The following is a 21,864-nucleotide window of genomic DNA, read 5'->3' on the forward strand; positions in this document are numbered from 1 at the left end:
TAATACGATGTTTCAACAAAAAAACTTTTTTAATTATTTGGCTGAATGGAACTATCATTGCCATGTTGGCTGTCATAACTAGAAAAAATGAAAAATTAAAAAGTAAAAGCGGCGTTCGGTGATTTTCACTCAAAATTTACATGTATCTAAATAATTCATCTTAAACTGCAACCGTGTGAGAGTTTTTGTGTAAAATGAGTTATTGTGATAAATTTTTGTAATGTATTTATCATCCCTAATCGTAATATATGGTGCTGAATTAACAATATCATTCGGATTCAAGGGAAATTCGTAACTGTAAGTATGTAAACAATATCTACCACCCTACCACCAACTAAATGATGACGTCACAAATGGCATGGGAGGCGTTTTCGCGCGAAGTTTAAACTAGCTATAATAAAATGCAATTATCTATGTTAAATCTTATGAGTATAACTGAAATATAGTGTTTTTCGGAACTAATACAAGTGTACCGACGATATTAAAAGGGTTTTCAAAATTTGTCATCAGGCCTATTGCCACAAGCCTTATTGAACCTACTGTGGGACAGTCAATTTGTGTAATAATGTCCTATAATATTTATTTATTGTTGCTTGGCTGACGGGACAGAATAACAAGAATAAAAAGTGACCCACCCGTATAGATATTTCATTACCTACCTACCTACTAGATTTCGTTAAAATACATACGGTAAAATTAAATGGGTTTTCGTTTCGGCTTTATTACTGTAACGTTATTATTGTACTCGTATGTAAAAATAATTGTTATTAAAATGAATCTTAATCAATTCCGATTTTGAAATCTCTCCCAGTGACTATTTTTGTAGTGTACAATTGAGACTATTTTTAAGTAAAATTTATTATTTAGGTATATTTTAATGTAAGAAGTGTTTGTGTTCAGTTAATAATATTTAGGACTAAGGGTGGTATTCCACCTGTCCAATGTCAGGGCGTCTCACTCTCTCATTAAAGCAAAATGTGAGACGCAATACACATTGGACAAAGGACTTGGATAGGTGGAATACCACCCTAACATAAGTTAGTCTAATTAAAATTAAATGTTTACATACAATAGGTACATACATTTACTAACTAAGTTATAATAATTATTCGCGTTCTTTCCTTATAATATATATTTAACCAGTCTCTATTATGTCGCAAATGTGAAATGTATGTTTTGTCCACCGATTTACCTGAGATTATACTTAGGCCATACTGAAAGTTTCTGGATTCTAATATATGAGACGACTCAGACGACTTATTTTTTCTAAGTGGCCAGTCCAGGAATTTACAGTATGGCCCACGTACAAACTTGAAACAAATAAAATATGTAACATTGTTTTTTTCTTAGTTTGATGTATAATTTAATAAAAGGATGTTGAGTTTGCTAAGTCGCGCATCTTACAACTTAGTACAGTCTGCAGCAGAAGTTGCTAAGCGGGCGAGGTGTTCAAAATTATCTTGACGCGACTTTATTGTTAAGAGAATAAGAGCGTGCCAAGGTAATTTTGAACATCTCGCCCGCTTAGCAACTTCTGCTGCTGACTGTTACCTACTGTAAATAGTAAACGCATTTGTAAATGACTGAAATTGTACCTTATGCTGTTTGTAAATTACATATTTTTGTAATTTGTTTATATTTCATATAGATATATACGTGTTGTTTGTACTTAGAAGTAAGTTAGTGATTTTGTCAATATGTTACACGCCGACTAAAAAATAATAATAATAATGTACAGTCGAGTTCATAATCATCTTTACAAACCAACGTTCCCGAAATTATTTACACGCCTCTACAGTCGGACCAAGCTAACTCTGCATTGCATTTGCAATGACAAAGTCTGGCGATGTCAAATTTCTATGAAAATATGACATAAAATGACACTCCCTCACTTTGTTCTGTTCAATTCGATGCAAAGTTAGCTTAGATGGACTATAAGACACTAACAAAAAGGTCCTGTGAAGTGTGAACAGTGGGGAGACGCTCCTGACTTCGGGTAAACTCGGCTCCGTTCGGCTCAGCATTGCTCCGAGCAATTATTAGGGTTTGGCACCACTTGACGTCCTTTTGCGTTCACGACCACAGATATAAGATATGACTTGAATTTTGACAACCTTAAATAGCCGAAAGGGATAGTGCCATACATTGGAAAGGGACAGCATGATTCGTCCCTGAATCGCTGTCAAACTTCGGTTTTGTAGGAAGTGTCCTTTCTGTACGGTAGTACTATTATTTATTGTGGTGTGAATATATTTTTGAAACGTTGGCTTGTAAAAATGTGTGTGAACTCGACCGTGCAATAAACCTACCTAATTCAAGGTTATAATTCTGTGATTTTCCATCCCAGTTTATTTTCTGTTGTATTTTATATCTAGGTAAATGGTTACGTTTTCCTGGACAAATTTTGACACCCTGATTTAATGGTATTTAAATGTACCAGACATGGTTTATGTAATGGGCCACCTACTGAGTATGTTAGAACGTGAAACAACATTTCATCTAACATGGCTGGACCATCAGTCAACAGGACAGAATTAGAACAAAAATTAGTTTATCCACCCATCTAGAAGAAGCCATTTAGGCATTTAGAACAGTCGGTGTTTAATAATTGTTATTAGTTCATAGTTACGTATGGCACACTTTAAATAATTGTAAATGTAGTTTTGTTTTTTCACTTGATCCTCTTGCTCAATTTTATTTAACTAATGAATGACGATGAATACACAAAACCCTTTTAATGTTATCGCATAAAGCGTTCCGATTTATACAATAGTTATTGTTATATGTAAGTACAAGTATGACTAACGTCAAATATATTGAAACACATCCTTATTTCCATGGTAACAAAAGTGTGTTCTAATGTATTTTGGCCACTCACAGGTGTGTCGAAAGCAAAATTAGAAGGAATTCCACTCAGGCCCTCACACCCTATCTATACACTAGGTATAGTTTGTAGGTTTCTTTGACAATAGGATTAGCCGTCGGGCTCTATTAGAAAGCTACACACTATATCACATTTTTATTTGAGCTAGGTTGTGCAGTAACTTTTCATGTAACAGTCGAAAGAGAATATACCTACAGCAGTCAACTTTTTACTAGATATAAGATATAGAATTTATCCTCGTAAGGCCCACCGTACAAAATTTGCCTATTTTTAATTTGAACCTTGTATAGTAAATTAAGGTGACTTTCGTTTGTTTTAGAAAACAATGAATCAAAAGAAATCCTACCTTATGTAGTTTTTGAAAGGTTCTAATTAGATGGAAACAGAGTGTACATTGTAATGCACATTGGGCCTTACGAGGGTATCTCACGTTGTGCCTTCATTTACTATTATTACAATGAGGATTGTTTGTACTACTTCTAGTTCTAATATTAAAATAAGGGTCTCAGTTAATGTTATTTTTCTTGTAAATACACGTTTGACATTGCATTTGAATTTATTTTCGTTGAATTTATACAGGTACAGTCAGCATTAATAGCAGCGAATGAAACAACGCGTTAAAAGTATCTGCAACCCTCGATTTTTCCAAAGATAAGATAAGATAAAATTTATTTCATTGAAAAATATCCAAAAATTAAGACAATCATAATAGGTAGGTACGCTTAAATAGTAGTATTGTAGTAAAGAGATATATCACTATAGTCCGCGTTCCAAAGTAAAAGCAACGTCGGCGTGAAGTTCACATACAAGTTGCGGTCCGTCTGTACCGGCCCTAAATTGCTCAATCCATTTCAGTGATAAAGAAAATATTCCTCGAGGGCACAAACACCGTAACAGTTTAAGTCTTCGCAAAATGGTGATGGTGAACGAAATAAATGTCTAATTATACCCAATTAACAGTATAATAGTAGATAAAATATATATGAGAGTGTAAGCTAATTTTTAGGGTTCCGTACCCAAAGGGTAAAACGGGACCCTATTACTAAAACTTCGCTGTCCGTCCGTCCGTCCGTCCGTCTGTCCGTCACCAGGCTGTATCTCACGAACCGTGATAGCTAGACAGTTGAAATTTTCACAGATGATGTATTTCTGTTGCCGCTATAAAAAAAAATAAAGATTTAAATGGGGCTCCCATACAACAAACGTGATTTTTGACCAAAGTTAAGCAACGTCGGGAGTGGTCAGTACTTGGATGGGTGACCGTTTTTTTTTTGCTTTTTTTTTCGTTTTTTTTTGCATTATGGTACGGAACCCTTCGTGCGCGAGTCCGACTCGCACTTGCCCGGTTTTTTTTTAGATGCGGTGCCGGTGGGAGTAAAACCACCAGACTATGTACTTCTCGTGTAGCCGGGCGCGGGGCGGTTACCTAGGTATAGGATACGGAGTTATATATATCTCTGGTATAGGTTACTATTTTAGTAAACCGTTTAGGCTTTTACTTTAACTAGTAAAAAATGCGAACTTTTCGTACATAATAATCAAATCAGGTAAAAAAAAACAAAGCTCCGATGTGATGCGACAGACACAAAGAAAAATACAAAACAAGACAGGTTCTGACCAATCTTTTCTGCCTGTATATTTGATAATATTCTGGTACCTAAGTAGTAGAATCACCTGAATTTTTATAACAATATCATTCAAAGATGGCGCGCAAATATGGCGGACGTAGCGAGTTGAAATGCGCGGCGCAGCGAAAGACAAGTATGGATACGATTTATTATTTCCTAAAACGGGACTTAATCGCATAAAATTAATTTTAAATTTACCTCCGACGTATCGAGGACGGTGTTGTCCCCTTGTTCTCGGTAGAAGACTCAATTTTACCCTATTAAGTCGCATTTTAGTAGGTTTAAATGGTGAAAGTTTAAATCATGGTAACGACTAATATTTACTAGATAGGTACAACTGTCTTGGTTTTAAGGCCGTAACACACTATCGCACCGCACCAAGGTCGATAGTGTGTTATGGCCATTATATCATCAGATCAGCTCGTTGTCTTTATAATATTGCATTGTCACCGGATTTTTATAAGTAGGTAAGTACGTCATAATGTAGCTGAAACTGAGATCAACCATTGGTTGAAAAAAAAAAAATTTAACATGTATGATTACATACGAACATTGCAGGTAAAATAAAAGCTTGTTTGGCACTTTAAGAGCCGTAACACACTACCGCACCGCGACCTTGATCCGTGAAAATACGAAGGAAAATAATTATGCACTATATCTGTAAAGGCCCCTGTACATATTGGGCCAACGCAGGCATAAACCTGTAAACGCAGGCCAGTCCAAGGGACGCAGCCATGCGGTAGAATGAGATAGCAATATCACTTGCTCCCTCTAACGCATAAATGCGTCCCCTAGACTGGCCCAATATGTACAGGGGCCTTACTAGGTCTCACTTATAGGTGCGGCGCATCAAGGTCGCGATGCGGTGGTGTGTTACGCTATAATAGCGAAATTTTTTCATTGTTATTGATTTATATACATTTTAAATAAAATAAGCTCTATCTATCACTATTCCGTATTAGTGCGACAGAGAGACATTACCATTCACATAGTTCGTTTTTTTAGCATAAAAGCGTATCCAGATTAGTCGATTTTTCGCCAATCTGATTCAATTGCCCGATCGAATCAGGAGGTGCGGACGCAAATACCAATTTGGCTCGCCGAATTCAACCGCCGATAATGACCGATATTACCGATAAAATGAGGTGCGGACGCAAGAATACCAATTTGTGAGGCCAGTATTTTCGTTCTGGAGCATTTTTTCAATTTAGAGGGCTCTAATATCACCATAAACCTAAAATTGGAGATTGACGCCAATTTCATTTCTGATCGAATCGACCGATTTGATCAGTCCCGTCTGGATACCACTTTAGAAAAAAAAGTAACAAACAATCTTGACGTGTCTTTTTATTGAAAAACACTTTTGAAAAATAAGTCACTGCAAATATGTAAAGGCCCCAGTATGGCCCCAGTACACAATGGGCCTTCGCCGGCCACTCCAAGGGACGCATTTATGCGTTAGAGGGAGCAAGTTATATTGCTATCTCATTCTACCGCAAGGCTGCGTCCCTTGGAGTGGCCGGCGATGGCCCATTGTGTACTGGGGCCTTAACAATTATGAATCATATACGTTTACATTCTTTTGCTTTCATAAGTACCTACATAATTAATAGTGATCACAAAATTCAGAATCATAATTATTGCAATCATAATAATAAGGCCAACCTTTATTTTTAACAGGTTTGGTTTGTTGACAAAAGGGCACAAAAGTCTCTAGGTGTTTGGCATATCCATATCAGTTAAACATGCGCAATTTTTTATCAGCGATTTATTATCAGACGCGGTTATATAACCGACCGGTACTCCTTCTCCCTCACTCACGTGTATTGCGAGCGAGATGCGTTCGAGCTCGAGTGAGACGCAGCATGTTGCATTAAATTTCGATCCTATTCTGTAATATGTTTTGTCCAATCGCGTCGGATCTTCGCGTGTTCCGGTTCTTTGTCATCAATGGGTCGCCGGGCGAGTCCATTTCGAGTGCCTCTTATAGTTCTTTTACGAGATATCCTAGTCGAATGTGGAAAGAGGAAAAGCTGCGGCGGCCTCCGCATGTAATAAACCGACCGCTCGATAACGCATTCGCGTCGGAAGCGAAGTATTTAGCGCGATAGTCTTTAGGCCCTTTCGGCATTAATGAGTCGTGCCCACTTCAGCTGACTGCGTCGTACGCGAAGCTACTCTACCTACTCCAGTAGTAGTTCGGCGTTCGAGCCAGGCGGTTGGGTTGCGCGCGTACCCGTGCAAAGCGGATATGTCGTTGATGGTTAAAATGTTTGTAGAACGTTTCCCATAGGCGTGACGGTATTTCGTTGGCTTCGAAGAAGTGAAGTCGTGAAGTGCTCTGCAGAGGCAGTGACGCGTCGAGCCGGCGAGCGACTGTAGCGAGTGCGGGACAAGGCCCGAGGCTCAATAATGCTCAAATTTCTGACCCACAAGTTGCGAACGCATTCGTTGAATGAGGAGAACGTTTCCGAGAAGGTGGGTGTCGCCGCGATGGCTCTGCCGGCTCGCGTGAAGGTCACGCCGCCACCAGAAAATGGCCGCCCGACCGAGAACAAAGAAGCGGAACGTTCGCCGGCTCCCGGCCCGCTTTACTCGCACACAATTCTCCTAAAATCGTCGTGTAGACGTTGTCTGATTATCCTTCAGCTGTTTTAGATGCTGTATAGCGTTAGAAAGCGGGCAGGAAGTGCGGTTTATGGGCTTCGAAGGCGGCGCTCGGATTGATCGTGATGTTGAGCGGTCGTGTTGTTGTTACAGGTCGAGGAGCGGGACTCCGGCACCGAATCGGACGACGAGGCCGACCGCGGCGACACCGGTAAGTTTCGCCGGCCGGCTACCGGTCTGATCTGTACTTACTTACTCGTACCTACCTAGGTACCTCAGATCACACAGTTCAAATCTAAGTCAAACCAGAAGAATTCCTCAATCCTATTAGAATCTTATAAGAACTTAAATTTTATTTTCTCAATCGTACCTATCAACTCCCATGCTAATCGGTTTTCTTATCAGTATGGTGACCTTGGGGTGCGACCTTGAGATTGATATCGGAGGTGTGTCGTGACGTGGCAGAGATGCGGGAACACACCTCGCGGAAGTGAGATCTGAACTAACCTAGGCCATGCCATGGTCTAGTAACTAGTTAAAAGGCAATAAATCCGCACTTTGAAAAAAACAAATGCGTGGCGCCGTTAAAGATATTAACTAGATTTGAGGATCTTGATTAAGTAAATTAAATCTTTGTAGCTACCTACTCCCTGGTACCTAACCTGGTTTGCAGCTCAGTAATTACCGAATTCATTCTATTAGGTATTAAACCTCGATCACAATTAAAGACTGAATTGCATCTGTCTAATTCAGGAATCGGGAATTACTTTACCTTGACAATCATAAATCAGGAAGATACCTGATGCGAAGACTGAAAGCCAGTGTTGTACCTACTCGGAATAGAGAAACGATGCCAATTCATTCATCTTTAGTTTTAAATCTGGCATTCATTTGTTCTGTTAAACAGATCTATAGACAGTATAATAGACAGTCGCTGCCCCAATATTACAGAGTTTCACTTTTATCGAACTGAAATTTGAACATTGTCATAGTGACATTAAAGCCGAATTTCAACTATCTTGAAATTGTAACATAGAACCCTGTAATATTGGGCCAGCGAGATGTCTACTTAATTTTATTAGATAAGTCTTCTTCTGCTGAATGGAATTGAATAAGTACCTAGTAGTAGGTAAAGTAAATACCTACATAAACATTTCTGGCACTCTTTCGCTTATACAGGATTAGGATTTCATTTTATCGAGGATTACCGCATTCGTCTCTTTCTAGTTGGATTTCACATTGAGGTCGTAAGGGACCAATGGCGGCGATAAACGGGAAGAGATAAAGACTTGATAGGTACTAAATAGGTACGTACGTACTGAGTAGGTATGTAAAAACGTACCTAAGTACATGAGAGTACAGCAGTTTAAAGATTTAAACAGGTACTTGCCGCCTGTAGATTTTTCTGTCTTTTTCGTTAATATCACGGTTAGTTGGTCTACCTCCAGTCAAGTCCACGTTATGCAGACGTACTTAGGTAAGTCAAGACTGGTCTTATGCTGGTTCGGTATATTATAAAGAGTTACCACCTTATTCATAGAACTTATGGTGGTAGGTATTCCACCTGTCTAATTTCTTCACTCTCTCATTAAGCAAAATGTGAGACGCATTGGACAAAGAAATTGGATAGGTGGAATACCATCCTTTACAAACCTCCGTTAAGTTTTGTCTCTTTCTAACAAACAGAATTTCAAAGTGACTGATAGGGACAAAGGATTCATCAACTAAAAGGTTAACTGAAATAGATCCCTTAAAAGGATAAGTCTCCTTTGTACTGCCTATCCTGTGCCATGTTTGTGTTCTGTACAATAAAGAGTACATAATTATAGGCATACATACGATTATCAACGGTTTGTTAGATTAGACAGACGTTTATGAATAACGCCATGTTAATCTTGCATTCAGGTGCATTTAGATATTTTAGATAGTTCATATTCAAGCACGTGCAGTTTGTGGCTAAAGTGTCATCCCAGTAGATCTAATTTCTATTTATTGAGAATATTTATTGAAACCTAAAGTACGAGGGGCAAACTGAAAGTTTTTAGAATAGAGAAAACTAGTAATTTAATTAGGCTTCCTCTCTATTTTAGTACCAACCGAGATTAGTTTTTTCCCATAAATATTCATACGGTATTTTTACTGGTGTCTGTCATAGAAATACTGTTCAAAATCTGCGGATACCTATGCGACTTTTTTGTTAGTCTTTTATTAACCGCACAAGTGTAGTAAACTTTTGACGTCGCTGTTGAATGCCATGCTTCTAGAGATTAAATAAGAAATTCTAAGTGTAAACAGCCGTACGATAACTAGGGTTCATTGTAAAATATAATTATAATAGCATATTGCAACATTAATTTGTAACGCATTTGTTGGATGAGCTTGCAACGAAAATCTTATAAAAAAAGCACGAAAAATTTCACTGGTCAAAATTGGAATAACGCCTCCAGCAATTTAGAAATACAATGACAAGGACCTCAAACATATTATAAAGTTATATTTTAATAAAATAAAATGAAATGAAAAACAGAGTTACAAGTCAATACATTTTATCATACATTAATATCACAATATTAAATTATATTCATACAATATATTTTATAAATTAATTGCATTTACATATTTCATAAACAAGTAGGTACATATTCTTGCGGTATGTTTTTGATTTAAAGAATTATTGGTAGATCAAAAAAATCTTGATAGGTATAAAATATTTTTTCCGACAGCCACTTTTTTCATGTAGAAATGTGATGTGATAAGATGTCTCTTTTCGTTATATGGTTTCTAAGTGGCCTTAGAATATCTAAGAACTTTCAGTGTTACCTATGTACTTACCAACCAAGCCCTATTAGGCAGTTCTTTCCTCATTACTACATAGTTTAGAGTTTAAGAGTTTAGTAGTTAGGTAGTTTAATTAGTAGTATACCTAGTTAGTTTAATTTTTAGTTTTCTCTGTCATATCTTTATTTTTTGATACTTGTTTACGAGTTCTAAGTATACTATTTTTATTTAATTCCCACGGGGTATAAATTATCTTCTATCTCTATACTCGTATACCTACTTAATTTTAATTAAATAATTATGTTATAAAAAAAATTCAACATGTCATCATAAAGATTAGGTACTCTGCTGAACTTTTCCGTTACTATAATGACTTCGATTTATCAAAATATTCTTAATTAAAAAAAAAAAATAGTACTTAGGTAAATGATGTTGTGATTTCTTAAACCTCTCCTTGCTCAGTGAATAAGTCTCAAATTTCTTATCAGAATTTTATCGATTCGTTACGTACTGACAACCCTGATAACAGCTGTTCCATTATTTATTTAAAACAACCGATAAGTACAAAAAATATGCACGTGACACTGTAAACAACGTTATCAAAACGAGCTTATACAAGAATAGGTTTAGGTATACTTAACCATATCACATACATAATTTAAAATCACGTCACCACAACAACCAATAGAAAATTAGATAGGTGCAACCACATGGAATTAGCAGTGGTAGGGTATCTTTAAAATATAAATAACATGGTCTGGACTAGTCTGGAGCAGTAGATCATATGAAGCCAAATGTAAGTCTGGCGTGCCTGAACACAGTAAAATTGACTGACTTTCCGATTTTGCTTTTATTTCTCAGTTTATTAATTATAATATGTCGTTTACGTAACGAGTTAATACAACCAGAAAAGCGAGGTACCTAAATCCTCTCCGATCCAATCCATTCGTCGCTTTTATATGCCTACTTTTATGAAATACCTTCATACCTAAATCACATCAAAAACCATGACTTTTTGTATCTGAAAATTGTTATGTAATTTAAAGAAGCATTCATCTGATACTAATATTAATAAGGCAGGTATTATCTACAATTTGAGAATTACTCGCACCTTTCATTTCTCTCGAGTGTGTCTTGTCTTACTTATTTCAAACCAAATGTTTTCACTAAACCAAACCAATAAAATATCTACCAATAGATGTGTGCTACAGTCCAACCCATTTTTTATCTAATCATCCATCGCCATGTTATTATTAGACCGATAAGCTTCGAAATAAGTTGAATGAACGTCGATAAAAGACAGGCCGAGATACCTGTCCATGAGTACCGATATGCGTAACTGTTACAAAACAAATGACCCCAACAGTTCCAATTTTTTAACAATATATTTTTGAAGTGAAAACTTCTTTAGCGGCGCTGAGCACTTTTTGAGGTGGGGAAAAATTATAAACTCGAGACAGCGTAACGCGCTGACGTCATGTGTGACGGACAATTGACGTCCCACGGTCAAAGGTACCTTATGGCGGGTATGGAGTTATGCATACCCCAGTAATCTACAATAAATAAGCTATCGATAACACAAAAGATCAACCTTCTAGGTTGCGTAGTTACAGAGATATGATTTTTTGAAAATAATGTTGTGAAATTAGCAACTTTACGATAGAGAAGTTTTAAGTTTAGCCGCCTAAAAAACTATGTTCCTGAAGTAAGTTACATAGTTGACTACAAATAATAATACCTTATATATGTGAGATTAAAAAAATATTGCGACTTGTTCTGTAATGCAAATAGAAACTTTTGATATCGACTGATTTATGTGTATACTAGCCAATCTCTTGAAAATAAAGTTTTATTTCATTTTCACGATTGATTGCAATGAGCTCTCAAGATTTAAATTCTATCTATTAGAAAACGACACTGACAGACAGTTTAAGCAAAAAACAATACCGATTTAGAGGTGAAAATGTATTTTCTGACTTTTTCATATAAAATCACAAAATTGAATATTTTTACTTTTAATGTGACACACAATCAATTTTAGCTGAGCACATATGAAAGAAATTCTGTCATTCAAATGAAATAAATCCTAAAACCCCAACTAAATACTATATTTAACCCCTTATGCCACTTTAAACTTACATAACAATAACAGTAATTGCTCCATACATTTACGAAAAGGTACCTTATGGAAATAAATCTAATAATACATCACTACAAAATATCAATCATATTACAGTTTATCTTTTATGAATAGAAAATATTAATTTACATTAAACTGCCCCAAATTTAATTAGTTCTTCGTCATAATAATCTTAAAAAAGACCAATAATTTGTATGTAATGAAAAGGTACCTTGTGATTAAGTTACATGATGAGGCATGATGATGATGGAACAGTTAGGATAAACTAATAATATTTTGGGGTTAAGATGGTATAAATCGTCTATTTCTTATCAATAATATATTTCGGTTGCTATTGAAGATAAGCGGCATTGAGGTTCAATGACCTCAGATATTCCATAAGGTAATGCGTCGGGTATTGGCATTTTTCAGCAAACCAATGGCTGATTTACTGCATGCGACCAAACCAAATGAAGATTATTCTAGTTAAGAAAGACTTGACGAGAGTAACTTTGGTATAATAGCAGGCTACTTGGATTTGTGATGTCGGTCTATGTACGGTTATAATATTTGCGAGGCGCCCCAACCAGAACTGAAATTATCAAATTAGTTTTGCAGAATGCTAATACAGTTCTCTACCAAACTTCTTTTCCCGTATTGACTAGTTTTTTTGGGAATTTTCAATCTTTTTTCCATAAGGTACCTTTTCTACTAAACTCTGAGACGACATTACTAGGCTTATAACTAACTTATAACAAAAATAAAAACAGGTAAACAAACGTTACGCATTAAGGTTTCAGATCACACAATAAAAAAAATTGAGCATTTTTTCACCTCTTTACAAAACATTTCATATCTCCGAAACTAGAAACCCTCATAAGGTACCTTTTCCCGTGGAACGTCACATGTTATTCACCAAAGAACTTTAGTCATAACGTATCATAATCAGGTCAATTATTTAAAACTGGTCTTTTATATTAAGCAATAAAGCTCAATGTTCTAATCTTGTACGGGCTGAAATACGAGGATCTCACAGTTACATTACTTTATATCACTCCAATATAATTCAATAAAGCTACATCTTGATGAAATCGCTAATAAAAGTGAACTCTAGTACTGGTGAATAAAACTCAAAATATCATCACCAAATATATTTTCACTTCTCATGCTCAAAAAGTGCACCTTTATGTCGTGCGTAGACGACATAAAATCGCATTTTATGCTCTAGAGCATAAAAGTAAAATTTTCTTCTAAGACTAAGGTAATCGGTCTTAACAGCCAAACAGTTAAAACATATTGCACAATTTTACTGAGCAATAAAATTGTGTAGATGACAAAACTTGTTATATTATTTTATTTTTGCTACAATTTATTAGAAATCCGTATTTTCTGTCATTAAATTTAGTAAATCACATAAATATAGGAGTCGATTATCGTTCAAAAATGCTCCGAAATGTTTGACTTGGCAGAAAACCAAGCGTCTGAAACTCTGATCACATGTTGAAAATTAAAAAATAATAATTAAAAAGTTAGTTGGCGGGAATTGGTTATGTATTATGTTCTTTCGCTTTACGACAATTTCGTGGTGTAAATTGACGTGAAAAATATAATTTTATTTTCCTCGCAATCGAAGTGAAAAGCAGAGTGTACAACAAGGGCATAAATGTCCATTTTTACCCTCGTCTACTATTTTGGTCTTCGCTTCGCTCAGACCAAAAACTTGCCTCGGGTAAAAATGGGTCACTTTATGCCCTTGTTGTACAATCTACTATTAGATGCGAGGTCTGCAAGGTAACTTTACAATTTCTATTCAAAATTTTAAACAATGAACGCTACAAATTTAAGCTCACTGGCCAGCAATTTCGGAACTAAAGTTTTTCAATAGAAAGGAGGATGGGTCAATTATACATAGTGCTGCAGACATTTTGGACTAGTCATTGAGTTTTCACTTCTGTCGGCAATTTTAGACCCAGTAGTTTCGGAGATAAAGGGGGGGGGGGGGGGTCGGACAGACAGACAGAGGCACGAGTGATCCTAGTGTTCCATTTTTTCCTATTGAGGTACGGAACCCTAAAAATTAAGGATATCCGTCGATTTTTCTGAAAATAAATATCGGTCTATCAATCACAGGAGAAGTAGAAGTAAATATAGGTAAACAATAATGCCTTTAAATCGTAATGATAATAAAATCGATTCGTCGTCTAATTTCCTGTATTCATTTCCTTTATCAATGTAATGGCTGTGTGTTGCACAAGAGATAAGGAAAGTTAAATGCCTGATTTATATATCCTTAAATATTAGCGTATTACAAAATAATACATTGAAAAACTAACTGAATTGTTATCATTATCACCTTGAATCGGAAATATGAGATTCAGGTTTAACCATCGGTAGAATTACATTATGATTTATTGTTAAAGCTACTTCATTGTGCTGTAAAATAATATCTAATACGAGGTAGGCGGGTACTTAGACCATGGATAGTATAGAGGTAGATTACTAGTGGAAAATAGCAAGTCCCCGATGAAAAGAAACTTAGGCGCTTTCGCATTGATATATGTATAATAAGACGGTACACAATGTTGTATTAACCTCACTGTGTATAAGAGAAACCTTTAACACATCACTGGGTGTCCGCTAGCCGCTATAGCACAGGGTAGGCGAAAATTGACCCGACATACAAAACACCGGACTTCGTACTTTTTAGTATTTGTTGTTATAGCGGCAACAGAAATACATCATCTGTGAAAATTTCAACTGTCTATAGCTATCACGGTTCATGAGACAGCTGGTGCCAGACAGGCGGACAGTGGAGTTTTAGTAATAGGGTCCCGTTTTTACCCTTTGGGTACGGTACTCTCAAAAGACGAAAACAAGTCTACTTAATTTTAATTTTCTATTGCATATTGTTACCGTATGCACAGCAGTATAATTTTTGTAAAAAATTTAAACTGAGGTGGTCAATATTCCGTCGCATGTTTCGGCGCGCCATATCATGCCTATTTGTTTTCTTCTAATTTCCTGGCTTCACGCCCCCTCTTAAAGAAGGCAAAATGTAGAATTGAAGGAATAATTTGGTCACGTATATTCCGGCTTTGATATAATAATATGTAGAATACTGATGCCCCGGCACGCCACCACTGGAGCACTGGCACTAGTAGACCAACACGCGAGTACAGTCCACGTACTCCACATATTTATCATCGTCGTCACGCAGTCTGCCACGATTCATATCACCACGCCACGCCATTATCATGCCTATTTACAATCACGAAAGCGTCAGTTTCGAGTGGTTTCCACTTATCTACAAAGAATCGTAACGAAATTTTTCCACGGCTGAAGAGACGACGGTGCGATTGGGCAGGATTGATAGTCTCTAACATTAATTGCTTTGACATTGTGTATTCGCTGATTAAAGAGCTCATTTATATAGTATTTATTTGCCATATGGACATTATAAGTATCAAGTAGGTTGGTAAATAAAATAGACTTGCTGTTCTTTAAATTACTTATATGTTATTTAAACGGTTTAGTTGGGGGGGTAAGTAAGAGGTAATCACTTATCCAATCATCAGCATCATCCATATTCGCACACGTAAATTTATAGTTGGTATTTATAATTAGCTAATATTAATAAATTTTGTAATATGATAGACTTCATAGAGACCTGAAAATTTACTAGGAAAGAGTTTTGTGGTGCCATAAGTAAAAGAAAGCTAGATGATTTCCTTCCCTTTTGAGGCAAGGACTTATATTGTAATTAGAAGCTAATCTTAATTAACATAACTAGAGTCTGTGCGGAAAGAGAAGAGTCGTGGAATGTATGGGATCGGGCCCAATGCATTCCACGACTCTTCTCTTTGCGAACGGGCTCTACTATATAACCACGCAAATCTTTATTTGTACACACAGTATAAACAAACAATTAGGTATTGGTATAATGGTGACTTACGAGGTCAGCGCTTAATCATGCGCGAAATAAACATAAAATATATGTTAAGGTGCCGTAGGTTCAGAAAGCGAAGTTTTTTAAAAATGTACCTACCGCCTTTTTAGATCACAATACGATGACCAAAAATTTTATTAGCAATCTTGAGAATTTATTTTCTCTAGTGACTTCATCAATTTTATTCGAATACTGATAAAAATCTCGAACATAGGTCTAAAACGCACTTTAAAAAGGCCATAGTCGGTTTTCCATAGTAAGTTGGCCCTTAAGTCAATTTGATTCGGGTTTTTTTTTGTGAGTACCTCTTATGGTGAAGGATATTTTTGCTGAGTATCAACATCCTACTAGCTAGTGACAGTTTTTGAGTTATGATTTTATTATTATTTTTCTTTAATGTGTTGGTTTTCGGGATGTATTCAAGCGATTTGCTTAAATTTTTTAAACAGTGTTCTTTATTTAGGTATACATCGGTACTCAAAAAAACCGGGCAAGTGCGAGTCGGACTCGCGCACGAAGGGTTCCGTACCATAATGCAAAAAAAAAGCAAAAAAAAAAAAAGGTCACCCATCCAAATACTGACCACTCCCGACGTTGCTTAACTTTGGTCAAAAATCACGTTTGTTGTATGGGAGCCCCATTTAAATCTTTATTTTATTCTGTTTTTAGTATTTGTTGTTATAGCGGCAACAGAAATACATCATCTGTGAAAATTTCAACTGTGGCAGACGGACGGACGGACGGACGGACGGACAGCGAAGTCTTAGTAATAGGGTCCCGTTTTACCCTTTGGGTACGGAACCCTAAAAACGGATACCAGTTGTCATATAAAAAACTGGAAAAAAAAGTAAAACAAAAATAATACATTTTTTTTATGTCGTGGTGAAGTAGTGACACCTCTAATTTTTTTTCTAGTTGTAGGCCAAACATTGGCCTACTATTTGCCTAAATATCAAAATTTTCCAAACGGTACTTCCTGTCAAAAATTAGCGATGTGTGTGGTCAATTTCTGTTCTCGATCGGTGTTTTTCAATGTAGTATACAAACTCTTCGATTATGATTGCGATTTCTTATCAGGTTGTCGTATTTAAGAGTAAAATGCCAATTCGCAATTCAACGCGGTAACGCAGCGAGTGTGATGGGCACCTTTGCGCCGGGGGTAGCGCGGGGAGGCCTCTTTCAGTAGTTTTTATATTCCTTGTTTTATTTTAGATATATTTAGGGTTGTTAGTTTTAATTTAGTTTTATTCATAGATGTATTTAGTTCATACGTTATTTATTTGTCCTTTTACTGTCTTTTACAATGAAATGCCAATGACAACTTAATGTTTGTATACTACATTGAAAACATCGATTGAGTACAGAACTTAACCACACACATTGCTAATTTTTGACAGGAAGTACCGTTTGGAAAATTTTGATATTTAAGCAAGTAGTAGGCCAAACTGGCCTACAACTAGAAAAAAAATTAGAGGTGTCACTACTTCACCACGACATAAAAAAAATATTTTATTTTTGTTTTACCTTTTTTTTCTATTTTTTCATATGACAACTGGTATGCGTTTTTTGAGTATCGATGCATACCTAAATAAAGAACACTATTAAAAAAATATAAGCAAATCGCTTGAATACATCCCGAAAAACAATACATTAAAGAAAAAAAAATAATAAAATCATAAGTCAAAAACTGTCACTAGTACGATGTTGATACTCAGCAAAAATATCCTTCACCATAAGAGGTACTCACAAAAAAAAACCCGAATCAAATTGACTTAAAGGCCAACTTACTATGGAAAACCGACTATAGCCTTTGTAACAATTTATGCACAAAAACTAAAAATATGAAATTTTAAGTATTTTTGATTCCTTGTTTTTAGGGTTCCGTACCCAAAGGGTAAAACGGGACCCTATTACTAAGACTTCGCTGTCCGTCCGTCCGTCCGTCTGTCACCAGGCTGTATCTCACGAACCGTGATAGCTAGACAGTTGAAATTTTCACAGATGATGTATTTCTGTTGCCGCTATAACAACAAATACTAAAAACAGAATAAAATAAAGATTTAAATGGGGCTCCCATACAACAAACGTGATTTTTGACCAAAGTTAAGCAACGTCGGGAGTGGTCAGTACTTGGATGGGTGACCGTTTTTTTTTGCTTTTTTTTCGTTTTTTTTTTTTGCATTATGGTACGGAACCCTTCGTGCGCGAGTCCGACTCGCACTTGCCCGGTTTTTGTTAAAACTTACAACAAATTAAAATTCAAAAACATGATACATTGCTTGTCTCATGTTGAACAGTTTAAAATGTTTAAATAAGTAATTAATTCTGTCTTCTGTACAAATTTTAGAGAAAAGGCAGTGTACTACTATGAAGTTGGTAAATCAGCCAAGAAAACTAATACATAGGTTACATAGGTATAACTATAAATCGTCAGGTGACAAGCAAAACTCACTAATTACCGCCACAAGTTCATAGCCATAGTGAACCATATTAGTCCTGAAAGAAGGTCGATTTTTGTTTATTTTTTTTTTAGTAATTAGTGACTTTTGCTTGTCACCTGACGAAATATGTTACGTAAATGTTCATGCAATGTTTCCTGTAATTTAAGATTTAAGCATGTTGTTTTAAAATGAGGGGTGCTTGGATTGTATGGGAGCATCTTTTTTTTGGCGGCGGGCGTTATTAATAAATTTTTGCTATAAGCCAAATGGATGTTTTGGAGCAATCATTACTTAATTTAATAGCTACGTAGCTCTATTATTCTCTTATCGTTGTTGACAGTCACATTGCCACTATCTTTGCGACCCGTCGTTTATATTTACTAATCATGTTATTTTCAAAGTTATGAATTTGTCAACATCAAATACACTCAGCGTCACGGGCGCAAGCGATTTTTTCAAAGGCCGACAATCTCAACAATAAATAAAACACTTAAACAAAAGAGACATCGGATTAAAGGTTATTAAATTAGCTTTTAAATGATGTCAAATTTATTAAAACAAAACCATTTCACTAAGAGATAGAATCGCTCGCACCATATGAAGGTGTGCGATTTCCGTCAATTTAATTGATAGATCATGAAAATCTGGTCGTTCCATAAAAATTACAACAAAAAATTGGTTTGTAGTTATGTACAGTCACCTGCAATCAAATGTTACTCTCAAAGGCCGCAAAAATATGTGACACGCTCTTATCGCTCTACAAATAAGCTCGTGTCAGATATTATTGCGGCCTTTTTTGTGTAACATATTATTACTGGTGACTGTGTGGATACACGATACGCAAATTGGAACATTTTTTTAGTAGGTATACCGTTGGCATAGAAAGCTTATGCTTATATTTAAGAAATCTAAGAAAAATAAACTAAATTAGTTCCGGCCTGCCTAGTTATGTTTGACGCTCCGCCACTGGTAAATACAAGAAAATACACTTTTAAACATTATCAAATACAATAATTTTAATTTATTCCATGTACTAGGTTAAATACTTGAGGTACGGCCTTGGGAGGTGTTTTGGTTTAAACAGAGTATTTGCTCAGGTGACGGCAGAAGCGGTAGGCGATACTTGACCGGCTGCGTACACTACATGAACACTTGTATGAGTTGTATGTAAACTATTCGATCCTAGTATTTGAAGAGTTTAAGGTATACTTACTTAGTACTTTACGGTTGCCATTTATTTAAAAAATAATACTTTTTTGAAGCATGAAGTTGACGAAGAAGTTAGTCGAAAATGATTTAATATTATCATGCATAATCAAATATGCAGGCGTAGATAAGCAATACAGGATGGACTTATAGAAGCTCGGCTCGACTTCTTAGTCTTCTCCTCATTTAGCATCTATAGTAGCCCCTATTAAACGAGCTAGTTGGGCAAAACTATACAGAAAATGCACTATAAAACTCAAATTATATATTCTACTAGATGTAGAGTGTAGTTATGTCAGCTTGATCGAAGCAGTATCGAGTCCAGTTTATCGAGATCTAGATTTGCTTAGCATTCAGTTCGTGCCGTGTGCTTGCGACGGTCCGATTGCGTTGAATTAAACATCTTTCCAAAACTGGATGTATTAATTGGTTGCCATTTCTCCGAAGCTTAGGTACTCCAAAGGGAAAGAGCTAGGGTTCATGACAACACTGAATACTTAGTATTAAACATGTTTAACTTTACGTCTCTAGAAGCATACTTTAATGTCTACATGTTCATGTCATGTAAAGATTGTAAAGTATAATCAACTTTGTACTAAGTGCATGCCCGTTTTTGCGCTACCAGTATGTAGCTAGTTCTTTTTTCTTATAGGATTTGGTCCCTCTTTTGTGCATTTCATTTTTAAAGACTATTTGGCATTACTGTCCACACCTCAGATACATGATGACTTGCTCACGCGTTCCTATCATCATAAGTCTATTTATCAAAATAGGTAAAACTAGATACGATAGCTCGAGATATGATAATACGAGGATTATTTTATTGGACTAACAATATTTAACAACATCCTATCAGCAGCGCTTTCTTGGTGTGACAGCCCTACGTATGGTAGACATTTTGCGCCATCAATTGGCATTTGCGCGGTGAATGGGCCCCTGCCTGCACAAAAACCACTCCCGCGCCGACGAGCGGGAACGCCATTGTGGCGAGTGGGAGTGAGACCAGTTGCGCACTTGCGTGGCTCTTTCTTCGACTTTTTTATATCCTTTATGGGTTTGGGAAATCTTGAAAGTTTAGTTTATGGTCAACTTACTTTTTGAAGTAGAAGGGTTTTCTGTTCAGAGAAATGCAGGCAAATAAATATATTTTATAAACTTTTAACTCATCCAAGCCTTCCTTTGTTCTATTGACTTGTATTTACGGTATTTTGACTATTTTGTTAACTAGATATACAATTGGTTTCTGGCTGACAGCAATATTTAGTTCCCAAATAAAATATAGGTAACTTATGCTTATATAAAAGGAGCGTTATGCCTTATTTAATCGAGAAAGACCTTTGCAGTGAAATTAAAGTCGGTGGTCGGTGCACCCGCACCGCGGTATCGATTTTCTCTGCGCCAGCGCTGCCTACGCTACAGTGTTTAGTTTCAAATTGGTTATACATGCCATAAGATTACCAGTTTACGATCGCAGCATTGACTCACTGAATTTTAATCTCACCACCCGTCTATTTACGGGTGTGTTCCTTTTGAAAGACGTGTTTATTCTATTAGGTAGGTACTTTACGCTTAATACTCGTCATAATTTAGTTCGGACGTGGCGCGTGGGGTGCCACTTATTGTTTCTTAATAGTATCTACTTGATAAGCGACACCACTTTTTACCGGTAGCTAAATTGATAAGATGATAAATTTCCGATTGAAGTCTAAATAAAGGAAATAGCTCATCCATTTTCAAGCAAACAAACTCGTGCGAGTGAAATTAAAACATTAAAAGAATAAGCAATGCGCCTCGAATTTCAAAGTGCACGTTACCAAGTTGCCATGACTTATCCTATTATGTAGTTTGAAACCTATGGTCAGCTCTTGTCAGCTTAAGACGATTAACTCCAGCAAGAGATTACGTGACACTGTCGCGTGTCATGTGCGTGCGGCGTCCAGTTATCACGTGTGTGTTGTGTTATAAAGGCACCCCATTCATTAGAAGTGGTTTACACATACATAATAATAGTGGTTTACACATACATAAAGCATGTTAACCCCTATATGTCACTGAAAATTCAGGGTTCTAGCTTTAGCCAGCACAAAATTACAGGACGTCGAAAATGGCCTGAATTGCTTCGAGAAAAGGATGGTACGGCCGTGCCTCTTTGTATTGCTCGACTTGGCGGGGGCACCGCCGTGCCCCCAGATGATTATGAAATTATCTGTGTCGGACCGTTTTGATTTTTTGGCTAATTGATATCAGTTTTGAAT

At 36.3% G+C, this 21,864-nt stretch overlaps 1 protein-coding gene across 2 annotated transcripts in view; it reads left to right on the forward strand.

The window, feature by feature from the left end:
• Positions 1-6,175: 6,175 nt before the first annotated feature.
• LOC134791065 (uncharacterized) overlaps positions 6,176-21,864 on the forward strand; it is an 84,562-nt gene continuing 68,873 nt past the window's right edge. Inside the window, exons 1-2 of one of the 2 annotated variants that reach the window (XM_063762105.1) lie at positions 6,176-6,990; positions 7,273-7,330. In XM_063762105.1, coding sequence (XP_063618175.1) covers positions 6,925-6,990; positions 7,273-7,330 — 124 coding nt within the window. In that variant the 5' untranslated portion in view covers positions 6,176-6,924. The remainder of the gene's footprint in view (positions 6,991-7,272; positions 7,331-21,864) is intronic. The other variant, XM_063762099.1, reaches the window with a different exon arrangement.

This window comes from Cydia splendana, chromosome 1, assembly GCF_910591565.1.
Source record: "Cydia splendana chromosome 1, ilCydSple1.2, whole genome shotgun sequence".
NCBI lineage: Eukaryota > Metazoa > Arthropoda > Insecta > Lepidoptera > Tortricidae > Cydia > Cydia splendana.